Source organism: Oncorhynchus tshawytscha, linkage group LG22 (assembly GCF_018296145.1).
Source record: "Oncorhynchus tshawytscha isolate Ot180627B linkage group LG22, Otsh_v2.0, whole genome shotgun sequence".
Lineage (NCBI taxonomy): Eukaryota > Metazoa > Chordata > Actinopteri > Salmoniformes > Salmonidae > Oncorhynchus > Oncorhynchus tshawytscha.
In genome coordinates, this window is record NC_056450.1 from 35,486,447 (window position 1) to 35,498,723 (window position 12,277).

The 12,277-nt window shown below is 46.3% G+C and overlaps 1 protein-coding gene across 2 annotated transcripts in view; it reads right to left on the minus strand.

Moving 5' to 3' along the window:
• Window positions 1–12,277, minus strand: part of LOC121840463 (plexin A3-like) — a 171,147-nt gene that overhangs the window by 21,863 nt on the left and 137,007 nt on the right. Inside the window, exons 12-21 of one of the 2 annotated variants that reach the window (XM_042304127.1) lie at window positions 11,743–11,933; window positions 11,444–11,592; window positions 10,954–11,074; window positions 10,187–10,323; window positions 9,790–9,960; window positions 8,308–8,401; window positions 7,862–8,101; window positions 7,416–7,559; window positions 4,042–4,276; window positions 1,220–1,362 (exon numbers count right to left, since the gene is read on the minus strand). In XM_042304127.1, the coding sequence (XP_042160061.1) occupies window positions 1,220–1,362; window positions 4,042–4,276; window positions 7,416–7,559; window positions 7,862–8,101; window positions 8,308–8,401; window positions 9,790–9,960; window positions 10,187–10,323; window positions 10,954–11,074; window positions 11,444–11,592; window positions 11,743–11,933 (1,625 nt within the window). Of the gene's footprint in view, window positions 1–1,213; window positions 1,363–4,041; window positions 4,277–7,415; window positions 7,560–7,861; window positions 8,102–8,307; window positions 8,402–9,789; window positions 9,961–10,186; window positions 10,324–10,953; window positions 11,075–11,443; window positions 11,593–11,742; window positions 11,934–12,277 lie in introns of both variants that reach the window. The other variant, XM_042304126.1, reaches the window with a different exon arrangement.

Here is a 12,277-nt window from a genome sequence, read left to right on the forward strand (position 1 = left end):
GAGGGGAGATGAGAAGGAGAGAAGAGAGGAGACAGGAGAGGGGGAGAAGAGAGAGGAGAGGGAGAGAGGGGAGGAAAGTGTAAAGAGAAAAAGGGGGAGAGGGGAGACGAGAGAGGAGAGGAAAGAGGAGAGGGGAGAGATAATAGGGGAGGGGAGAGAGAATAGGGGCGGGGAGAGAGGAGACGGAGAAATGTTTAAAGAGAAAAAGGGAGAAAGAAAATGGTTTGTTATTAGTTTGAGGATTACATGGAGCACCTTAAACGTGGCTGTAGTGACTTCAAACATTCCTCTATGCTGACTATTTTCAAAACATTTCTGCGGCAGTCTCTAGACAAGTAGTCTATGGAGGCCTGGTGGAGCTCCTGGGTTGACTCAGCCTCAGGTTGAAATGAAAAAGAAATAAGGTTGAGAAAAAAAGAAAAGAGGTTTCTCTGAAGCTCGGCACTAAGAGAGCTGCTGGCTACTGACTCGTTTTTAAAAAACAGGATCTATCGCTTTAGTTTTATTCCCTTCTTTTTTTGGCAATGAGTTACCAAGACAACACAAGTGAACCTCAGGAAAGCATACTCTACTGAGTTACCAAGACAACACAAGAGAACCTCGGGAAAGCATACTTTACTGAGTTACCAAGACAACACAAGTGAACCTCAGGAAAGCATACTTTACTGAGTTACCAAGACAACACAAGTGAACCTCAGGAAAGCATATTTTACTGAGTTACAGTACAACACAAGAGAACCTCGGAAAAGCATACTTTACTGAGTTACCAAGACAACACAAGTGAACCTCAGGAAAGCATACTCTACTGAGTTACCAAGACAACACAAGAGAACCTCAGGAAAGCATACTCTACTGAGTTACCAAGACAACACAAGTGAACCTCAGGAAAGCATACTTTACTGAGTTACCAAGACAACACAAGTGAACCTCAGGAAAGCATACTTTACTGAGTTACAGTACAACACAAGAGAACCTCGGAAAAGCATACTTTACTGAGTTACCAAGACAACACAAGTGAACCTCAGGAAAGCATACTTTACTGAGTTACCAAGACAACACAAGTGAACCTCAGGAAAGCATACTCTACTGAGTTACCAAGACAACACAAGTGAACCTCAGGAAAGCATACTCTACTGAGTTACCAAGACAACACGAGTGAAGTCAGAAGCACAAGGCAGAGAAGTGAACAAGTACTCTAGTTTAGTTTTCTTACACTTACATCCAGCTCCTTGAGGACGGGGTGCTCCTCGATGCCGGGGAACATAACTCTCATGGTGTAGGTACGGTACTCCAGGAAGGGGATCTTCACTCCGTCCATGTCATTGGTCAGCTCCTGGATGTCTGTCTGTAGCTCAGCGAATGCTATGTTGACAGAAGCATAAGATACAAAAATGGCCATTTTAATCCAATCCCAGAGAAACACAGGAGAAGCACATGGTCAGGAAGAACACAGAAAGGCCACTTTGTTTTTGTTTGTGTGTGTGTGTGGGGGGGGCACCTGACAGGATGTGGTTTGACAAAATGACCACAACTGCCCCCCTCTATTGATCGGTTTAAATGAAGTCTGATCGTTTCACTGAATCAGCAGTCAGTTACCTCGTCCAGGCGTGTTAGTGTCAAGTCAATACCATAAACTGCCACACTCTGGACTAAATCTGCCCGCTTCTAATCATTTTGAGCCGTGATTGTCTTGACAGCTGGCACAGTATAGGAATACATGGATACATGCTTATAAGACTTGACTGCCCTCTACCGAGTAATGGACAGAATATTTTGGTCATCCTCATACTGTACATCAGGGGTGGGTAATTCCAGTCCTCGAGGGCCTGATTGGTGTCACCGGTTTGCCCCAGCTAACACACCTGACTCCAATAATCACCTAATCATGATCTCCAGTTTAGAATGCAATGTGATTCATCAGTTGTGTTTGCTAGTGATGGAGAAGAAGTGTGAGACCAATCAGGCCCTCGAGGACTGGAGATGCCCACTCCTGCTGTACACAGTCAGTTCTGTGGTTGCCTGGTTACCTTCTACAGAGTCAGCGTAGCATCTCAGAAAATATATTGTAAAGAATGTAGAGTGATTGACTTGTACTGTACCTACTATAAGAGCAACATGATAGCAACAACTGTTCAGAGCAGGCCAATGCTGATAACACACTAATCTTCAAAAGCACACGCAGCTCTCTGATAAGAGCATATCTAAATACCCTGCCAGTCAATGTTTCAGCTCACTTCCATGAAGCAATCTTTGCTTGAGGAAAAAGCCATGAGCAGTGCTGGTGTCATTTCCGTGACACAAATGTATGTGCAAAGAGCATTCAGATGAACATAGAACTGTTTTTAAATGGCCACGGTGAAAAGGTTATTTTACCTTTATTTTTAATTAAGTCAAACATTATTATTTACAATGATGGCTTGGCAAATAGGTTAGATAGGATAGGATAGGATAGGAGAGGAGAGGAGAGGATAGGAGAGGATAGGATAGGATAGGAGAGGATAGGAGAGGATAGGATAGGAGAGGATAGGAGAGGATAGGAGAGGATAGGAGAGGATAGGATAGGAGAGGATAGGATAGGAGAGAAATGGGATATGATAGGATAGGATAGGAGAGAAATAGGATAGGATAGGAGAGAAATAGGATAGGATAGGAGAGAAATAGGATATGATAGGAGAGGAGAGAAACTGGATATGATAGGATATGATAGGAGAGAAATAGGATATGATAGGAGAGGAGAGAAACTGGATATGATAGGATATGATAGGAGAGAAATAGGATATGATAGGATATGATAGGATGGGGAGAAATAGGATATGATATGACGGGGTAGGAGAGAAATAGGATATGATAGGATAGGAGAGAAATAGGATATGATAGGATAAGATATGATAGGATAGGAGAGGAATGGGATATGATAGGATATTATGGGATATGAGAGAAATAGGATATGATATGATAGGATAGGAGAGAAATAGGATATAATAGGATATGATAGGAGAGAAATAGGATATGATAGGATAGGTGAGAAATGGGATATGATATGATAGGATAGGTGAGAAATAGGATATAATAGGATATGATAGGAGAGAAATAGGATATGATAGAATAGGTGGGAAATAGGATATGATAGGATAGGAGAGAAATAGGATATGAGAGGAGAGAAATAGGATATGATAGGATAGGATACGATAGGAGAGAAATGGGATATGATAGGATATGATAGGAGAGAAATCGGATATAATAGGAGGGAAATAGGATATGATAGGATATGATAGGATAAGATATGATAGGATAGGAGAGGAATAGGATATGATAGGATATGAGAGAAATAGGATATGATAGGATATGATATGATAGGAGAGAAATAGGATATGATAGGATATGATCGGATAGAATAGGAGAGAAATAGGATATAATAGGATATGATAGGAGAGGAGAGAAATAGGATATGATAGGATAGGTGAGAAAAAGGATATGATAGGATAGGATAGGTGAGAAATAGGATATAATAGGATGTGATAGGAGAGAAATAGGATATGATAGAATAGGTGAGAAATAGGATATGATAAGGATAGGAGAGAAATAGGATATGATATGATAGGAGAGGAGAGAAATAGGATATGATGGGATAGGATATGATAGGGGAGAAATAGGATATGATAGGATAGGAGAGAAATGGGATATGATAGGATATGATAGGTGAGAAATAGGATATGATAGGAGAGAAATAGGATATAATAGGAGAGAAATAGGATATGATAAGATAGGAGAGGAGAGAAATAGGATATGATAGGATATGATATGTGAGAAATAGGATATAATAGGAGGGAAATAGGATATGATAGGAGGGAAATAGGATATGTAGGATAGGATAGGAGAGAAATAGGATATAATAGGAGGGAAATAGGATATGATAGGAGAGGAGAGAAATAGGATATGATAGGATATGATAGGTGAGAAATAGGATATAATAGGAGGGAAATAGGATATGATAGGAGAGCAATAGGAGAAGGAGGAGGTCATAGTGACCGGTGCTCCTACCTTCTTTACACTCCAGGGCCACTCTGGACTCTAGGTTGTCCATCTGCAGCTGCAGGCGTTTCAAGGTGCGGTCAGCATCCCGGGTCTTCCTCTTGTAGGCGATGAGCACGGCGATGATGGCGATGAGAAGCACCCCTCCTCCCGCTCCGATCCCGATGATGGCCGGTAAGGTAAGGGTGCTGTCGGAGTAGATGTGCAGTGTTCCTGGGGAGTACTCCAAACCACCCACCATGATCTGGAGGAGAAACACATCCAACCTTTTATGCGAGTAAAGTGCATGTCGGATAAAAAGAATCATGACAGACCTGATGGAAACAGAACGTTTTTCAGGAAACTTTCCAAATGTCGACAAAACAAAATACACCCGACAAGGTGAGATCGTTTTGTGTCGGTAAAATTAATTATGTGAGAAATATCAGTGGAAACGCTTTTATGTGCAAATATTGATATAATATCCATCATATCGAAGTCAACTTGTTGTGTGTTCCTCCCACTACGCATGCCGTTTATTAGGCTACAGATGAAATAAGTTACGATGAACTTCACAGGGTGGTGAAAGCGCACGGTGATGAGCTTGACGCTCCTTCCCAATAAATATTGAGGGTCTTATTCTGGTGACATGATCATCCGTGGTTGTCTGCCGTTCGACAAATACAAATGATCTCGCTCTTTTATCCATAATCTCATCATGCAGACGATACGCGCGCTCTCGCCAACAGCGCTCAATCTGCACCCTGCATACTGTGGTCTTGAGCACACCTGCCAGTACCAGAGTGGGCACACTCGCTATATAACACATTGTTTGGGGTGAGAAAACCATCCGTAGAGTTGAAAATGCGATGGAAATCCATTTAACTTGTATTTCTTTTCTTTTCAGTACATAGGAATTTTGACGTGCACTACAGTCAATTTGATGGAGACGTCATATTGTTTTTAGGCAAATGTTTTTATATTCACATGACAATCTGTTGCCAATTGAATGGAAATCTAGCTACTGATATGGAAAAATTGGGCTCTGTAATATGAAGGGTTTCATTACTACAGTGTGCCTTCAGAAAGCATTCATACCCCTCGACTTATTCCACATTCTGTTGTTTTACAGCCTGAATTCAAAATGTAAAACACAACGCAACGTGGAAAAAGTCAAGTGGTGTGAATGCTTTCTGAAGGCACACTGTATGTAGCTCAGACACACTGTATGTAGCTCAGACACACTGTATGTAGCTCAGACACACTGTATGTAGCTCAGACTCACTGTATGTAGCTCAGACTCACTGTATGTAGCTCAGACTCACTGTATGTAGCTCAGACACACTGTATGTAGCTCAGACTCACTGTATGTAGCTCAGACACACTGTATGTAGCTCAGACACACTGTATGTAGCTCAGACACACTGTATGTAGCTCAGACTCACTGTATGTAGCTCAGACACACTGTATGTAGCTCAGACACAGACAGACTCACTGTATGTAGCTCAGACACACTGTATGTAGCTCAGACACACTGTATGTAGCTCACTGTATGTAGCTCAGACTCACTGTATGTAGCTCAGACTGTATGTCACTGTATGTAGCTCAGACACACTGTATGTAGCTCAGACTCACTGTATGTAGCTCAGACTCACTGTATGTAGCTCAGACTCACTGTATGTAGCTCAGACTCACTGTATGTAGCTCAGACACACTGTATGTAGCTCAGACTCACTGTATGTAGCTCAGACACACTGTATGTAGCTCAGACACACTGTATGTAGCTCAGACTCACTGTATGTAGCTCAGACTCACTGTATGTAGCTCAGACTCACTGTATGTAGCTCAGACTCACTGTATGTAGTCAGACTCACAGACAGACTCACTGTATGTAGCTCAGACTCACTGTATGTAGCTCAGACACACTGTATGTAGCTCAGACACACTGTATGTAGCTCAGACACACTGTACACACTGTATGTACTGACACACTGTATGTAGCTCAGACACACTGTATGTAGCTCAGACACACTGTATGTAGCTCAGACACACTGTATGTAGCTCAGACACACTGTATGTAGCTCAGACACACTGTATGTAGCTCAGACACACTGTATGTAGCTCAGACACACTGTATGTAGCTCAGACTCAGAGTTACAGTACATGTCCAAACTTTTTAGTTTTGACCCTGGTTCTAACATCTCCTTTTTAAACTTCAGGCCAATTACAGATGACTTCCAACAGGTTTGGCTAACGAGTTTCACCTTTACCTCCCCATTCCCCTCCTGGCTGTGTGCTTTAATTATTGAGTGGTTTAGATGGAAGGGAACAGGGAGAATGTCACTCTGCTGTCTGTGTGTCTGTCCGTCACTGTGCTATGTGTCAGGTCATTAACACAGCTGGCTCAGCCTTCTCACTGTGCTATGTGTCAGGTCATTAACACAGCTGGCTCAGCCTTCTCACTGTGCCGTGTGTGTCTCCATATCTCCCTGCCTCTGGGAGGGAGATCACTCCACCTCACCCATCACCTCTCTCTCTCCCCCTCTCTTTCATCTCAGCTTTGATTTGTAAATGCTCCCTCCTCTCCACAGTTGACTCTATTGATCGGATTAAATTAAAGTCTGAGCGTTTCACTGAATCAACAGTCAGTTACCTCGTCCAGGCGTGTTAGTGTCAAGTCAATACCATGAGATCAGGACCTTTGATACAAAAGGTAAACAAGCTGCCACACTCCAGGACTAAATCTACCTCCTTCTAATCATTCTGAGCCGTGGTTGTCTTGACAGCTGGCACTGTATAGGAATACATGGATACATACGTATGACACTTGCAATAATCAGATTGCCCAGACTGCCCTCTGCCAATTAAATCACCTGCTCTCGCCAACGGTTGTCTGTCCATAAAAATAAAAGAAAAAGATTGCATTTCATCAATCCAAGATGATTATTTTTCACCTCTACTGCTCAAGGCCACAGCTGAAATCATTGTGCAGTGAGACGTGTACGTAATAAAGAGAGCTAGTCCTGTTTGGCATTGATGATGATGCGCCAAAGCTGCGGAGTCAACAGATACTTCGATTACATGGGAAGTTGCTTGTATCAACGGGCCGTCGTAATCATAATGAATGATGACCCTTTGACTTTTACATTTGGTGGATTAGCATTCAAGTAACAAACTGCCACACAGCTATTATAGAATTGATTATAGATGCAATTTCTAAGTCAGGCATGTTTCCAAATAGCACAGATAAAAGTGTTTTAACTATATGTCAAATATATTTAGAGAAATAACAAGACTGGATTATGGCCAGAGCAGTTTGGCTATGAAAGATATCTCACACGAAGCTATTGTTGACATAAAATACACAAACTACTGTAAACGTTGGGCGGGACATCTGGTCTTACCACGACTCTCTGCTCCCCGGTCAGGTCTGGCGAATCACAGAGCAGCTGAGACTCCGAGACAGTTAACAGACAGGGCGTTTCACCAATCATCACGCTGTAGTTCAGCCGGGTGTTGCCCGGAGCAGGGGGAATCAAATTCTTGCCCTGTTTTCAGAAGAAACATGTTGTTTGTTTTCAAAAGAAACATTCTGTTGGACAATCATCACATTTATCAGACGAAAGCACACACACACAATAAAGTGTATGGGTCTTTAGAGTATTATCAATCCTGACTTGTAATTCTATCCTCAGCTCAGGGACTTTGTACATAGATGTGTAGGGAAAGGAAGTTGTCTCTGTACTGGTTCTGTCTCACATGACCTCTCTTGCTTCTCTAGAGCTTTATCCTCCTTCCTCTCAACAGACCAAAGTAACAGAAAATGAAACCAAACAAGGAATCTACTTACTTTGAGGATAATGGGAGAGCCGGGCTTGACCTCCATTATCCCAGAGTTCCCTAGTGTTTCGAAGGTGGGGTTGGGATAGTAGGTGAATGGTGTCCCGTTGAGGACGAGCAGCGCAGCCACGTGATCCAGGATGAAGCCGTACTCGTCGGGGTGCAGGCCTGACTCTGGGGCCTGGTGCTTGGTGTAAATGATACCCGGGGCCAGACACGTCATCACAGAGTCATTCACCACAGTGCACACCTGGACAGGAAGATAAAAGAGGAGGGTCAAACCAGGAACAAGTACGAGACAAACGTCTGTGTAAAACCACAATACTGACAATGTTTACAGTAACAAAAGCGTACTGCGTAAGTCCTTGATGCTAGTTGCTATTATACAGGTTAACCATTTGTAACAGTCAGAGTGGTACAGTGCAAACATGGAATGCTCATATTGGGAACACTTGCATTAGTAGTCTGTATTCCTGCATACTTGGCACGGACTTTGGGCTCCTGGATGGTGAGCAGGTTGGTACCTGTGACGGTGATCAAGGTGCTACCACTGGAACACAAGCAGAAACATGATGGTGGAAAGGTTAAGACAAGAGTTATTGCACACTGGTGACATGGGCAGAGAGACAACAGGGAGGGAATGAAATAAGAACTTTTAGTGCTTTTGTCTACAGCATGTTGTTTGTATGATTTCTCTTACAGTACTGTTGAGATTCAGAAAAAGAGGGAGCCTACAGTCCTCTCAAGGGTCCCATGGATTAGGATGGGACATACATTAGATATATCATCCCCCATACTGTCTATTGTGCTTTAGTGTCATGGTGAAATGGCTACAATGGGACAGTGTGGGCGTCTCGGTGTGGCTTTGGGGCTCATGTTGTAATCTCAGAGTGTTCCTGAGGCTTTACAGGCAGTAATGGATGTCTGAGCTGAGTTTCTCCTCAGGAATCTCCCAGGGCATTGGTCATGCGCTGAGAGGTTCCAGCCTGCAGCCTGTTGGCTGGGAGAGGAGAGGAGGAGAGGAGACGGGTGAATAGTGAGGAGGAGGGGAGGAGTGGGGAGGGGAGAGGAGGAGTGGGCAGGGGAGAGGAGGAGTAGGAGGGGGTGGATAGCAGGGGAGGAGTGGGAGGGGTAGGATAGCAGGGGAGGAGTGGGGGGAGGGGAGGAGTGGGGAGGGGAGGGTAGGAGGGGGTGGATAGCAGGGGAGGAGTGAGGAGGGGAGGAGGTTAGGAGGGGGTGGATAGCAGGGGAGGAGTGAGGAGGGGAGAGGAGGAGTGGGTGGGTAGGAGGGGGTGGATAGCAGGGGAGGAGTGGGGTGGGGAGGGGGGAGGAGTGGGGAGGGGAGAGGAGGAGTGGGGAGGGTAGGAGGGGGTGGATAGCAGGGGAGGAGTGAGGGGAGGAGGGGAGAGGAGGAGTGCGGGGGTAGGAGGGGGTGGCTAGCAGGGGAGGAGTGAGGAGGAGTGGGGAGGGTAGGAGGGGGTGGATAGCAGGGGAGGAGTGAGGAGGAGGGGAGAGGAGGAGTGAGTGGGGAGGAGGGGAGAGGAGAAGTGGGGAGGGGGGAGGGGAGGGGGTGGATAGCAGGGGAGGAGTGAGGAGGAGGGGAGAGGAGGAGTGGGGAGGGGAGGAGGGGGAGGAGGAGGGGAGGAGGGGGGTGGGTAGCAGGGGAGGAGTGTTGTGGATTGGGGAGGGGAGGAGGAGTGGGGAGGGTAGGAGGGGGTGGATAGCAGGGGAGGAGTGGGGAGGGGAGGGGAGGAGTGGGGAGGGGAGGAGAGAAGAGGAGAAGAGGATGGGAGAGGAGAGGAGGAGTCGGGAGGGGAGGAGTCGGGAGTTGGGGAGGGGAGGGGGGAGTGGAGGGGAGGAGAGGATGGGAGAGGAGGGGAGGAGAGGAGAAGAGAAGAGAGAAGAGGATGGGAGAGGAGAGGAGGCTTGGCTGCTCACTTCACTATACTCCAGCTGGGCTCAATGCTGGAGATGGTGGGGTCCTCTGTGTAGATGTAGCGTGTGTCACTGCTGGTGACCTCAGCTTTGTCGATTAACAATTTGATTGACGCAGGCCCTGAGCCAGACAGGGACGACGGCGTCACACACACAATGTCCCTGTTGGTCCTCCTGTGGCCGGATAGACAGAAGATGTGTCATATTGTGTCACAGAGTTCATTCACTGTCTGAAACAACACTTAAGAAAATGTCATGCTGTCACCCTGTTATGATGCTGTTTTAATTTAACGCAAAAATAGGCAGGTAACGTGCAGACAGGGTGTGATAGAACAGATTACACTACTATACTACCACAGTCCATTCCTTCGAGGTGGGGTCAAGCTGCCTGACTACTCACTTAACAAACAGACACTCCTCCTGGGCGATGAACACAGTGACGGTGCTACCAGCGTCCAGATGGTGGCCTGATATCGTCAGCCGGGTCCCCCCGGACACGGGGCCCTTCTCCGGGTGCACATGGTTGAAGCTGGGGGTCTGAGAGAGGGAGGAAACTCACTCTTTACACCCAGCAGCACACAAAACAATTATACCGTTTTTTTCTGAAAAGCTACTGTTACAACAAACCGATTCCCATTATATTCCTAGTAATTGCAGCTCACACACCGCACCCCAGACGAGCATGTTTTAGTATGTATTTTTGTATTCAGCAGCACAGTGACATGAGTAAGACTCTACTTTTTCCTGTAATTAGCTACATAGTTTCTCGGTGCACATGTATTCATTTGGCTGGGAGCATCTTGGCATCTGCTGGAATTAAACTGCAAGACTACTATTGATTGGTGGTTTAAGGGCAAGCCCATTCATTTCAGTGAGCTGCTCTGTGCCCAGGCTGAGGAGATAATAGACTGACACCACATTCCTGTTTCACTGCTGCTTAATGCTCTGTCGGAATAGCTGGGTAATTACTGTATATCACATCGGCCACACTTTCTCGCACAACACTTTCCTCATCTCTGTATTGCAGCATAAGGCTAGGTAGTTCCCGGGGCTACATAGAACCACGACATTTGGGTTTGTATCCCTCCTCCCCGGGGAGAGAACAGACAGACTTTCTGCATAGTCATCGGTCTAGGAAAAGATGGGGTCATGCGAGGTCATACGCACCACGAAGGAGTACGTCTGGGAAGATTGGGTGCGGTACTCTGCACTGCACACCCCGATACACAGCTCCACCGGACCGCCTGGAGAATGGGGCAGCAGCGCTTCGGCCATGTCACACACAATCCTGAGGAACATACACACACACTCAGCTGTCAATCAACGGCTCATTGCTTATAATGTCTAGCGTTCAAATTAAATACACTGTTAGAAGAAAAGGTGCTATCTAGAACCTTAAATGGTCCTTTGGCTGTCCCCATATGAGAACCCTTTCAAAAACCGTTTTTGGTTCTAGGTAGAACCATTTTGGGTTCCATGTAGAACCCGTTCTACAAAGCGTTCTACCTGGAACCAAAAAGGGTTCTCCTATGGGGACAGCTGAATAACCCTGTTTTCTAATAGTGTAGAGTTAAGAAACATATGATAAAGTACAGCATCTTTCATCTACCTGAAAACCATTCAAGCGAAATCCTATCGACAAAGGCACCACACTCACCTCTCAGCGCTGATGTACTCGGAGGTCACAGGGTTACAGCGAACCCCAGCCACCTGGACGTGGGCGATCTCCCGCACCTGCAGCCCGAGGTTCTCGCCCTCGATCGTCACTCGCGTGCCCCCCTCTTTGGGCCCTGTCAGTGGGCGGATCTTTCCATGGAAACAGGGTGAAGATCAAGGAAAAGCAATCTCCCCGTGTTCACACACAGCAGAGTGCCTGGGGTCAGCGGCTCTAGGCCACCGACTTAAATGCAACCATACAAAAGTATAAATACACAGCTCTCTGTGCTCCAGCCTCACCTTGGTGATGCGGGGGTGGCTGCAGCGGACGTTGTGCCTGCCGGGGTGCATCCAGTTCTGCTCCGGCGTCTGGCAGTGCTGCCTCAGGAGACACTTCTTGTTGTCCAGGCACCAGCCACACTCAAACGCTGTGCTGGCCTTCAGACACAGGCCACAGCTGTCCCTCTGGGCCTCGCACTTATATAGCAGGGCTGAGCGCAGATAGACAGACAGACACAGGGACAGACAGACAGACGGACAAACAGGGAGGGTTAACACTGGGCAAAGGTGGAGTCTGAGACAGAGAGGCGAGGGGCGCTGCACTGTGCTGTCTGTTTGTGCTGCATGGCTCACTCCCAGGTCCTGAGCTGTTAATCTCCCTCTATCCTTGGCTCAGCCTCGCACACTGCTCCTATGCACCACCTCAGATGTAAAGGTGAAGACGGTACACAGAGTTATTGACCAGTTCAGTGGGAGAACATAAAATACTGTGCTGCTAGCCACATGGCTAGCTATCTCCTCTCATCTTCGCGCAGAGCCAATCGCCCAGCAGAGA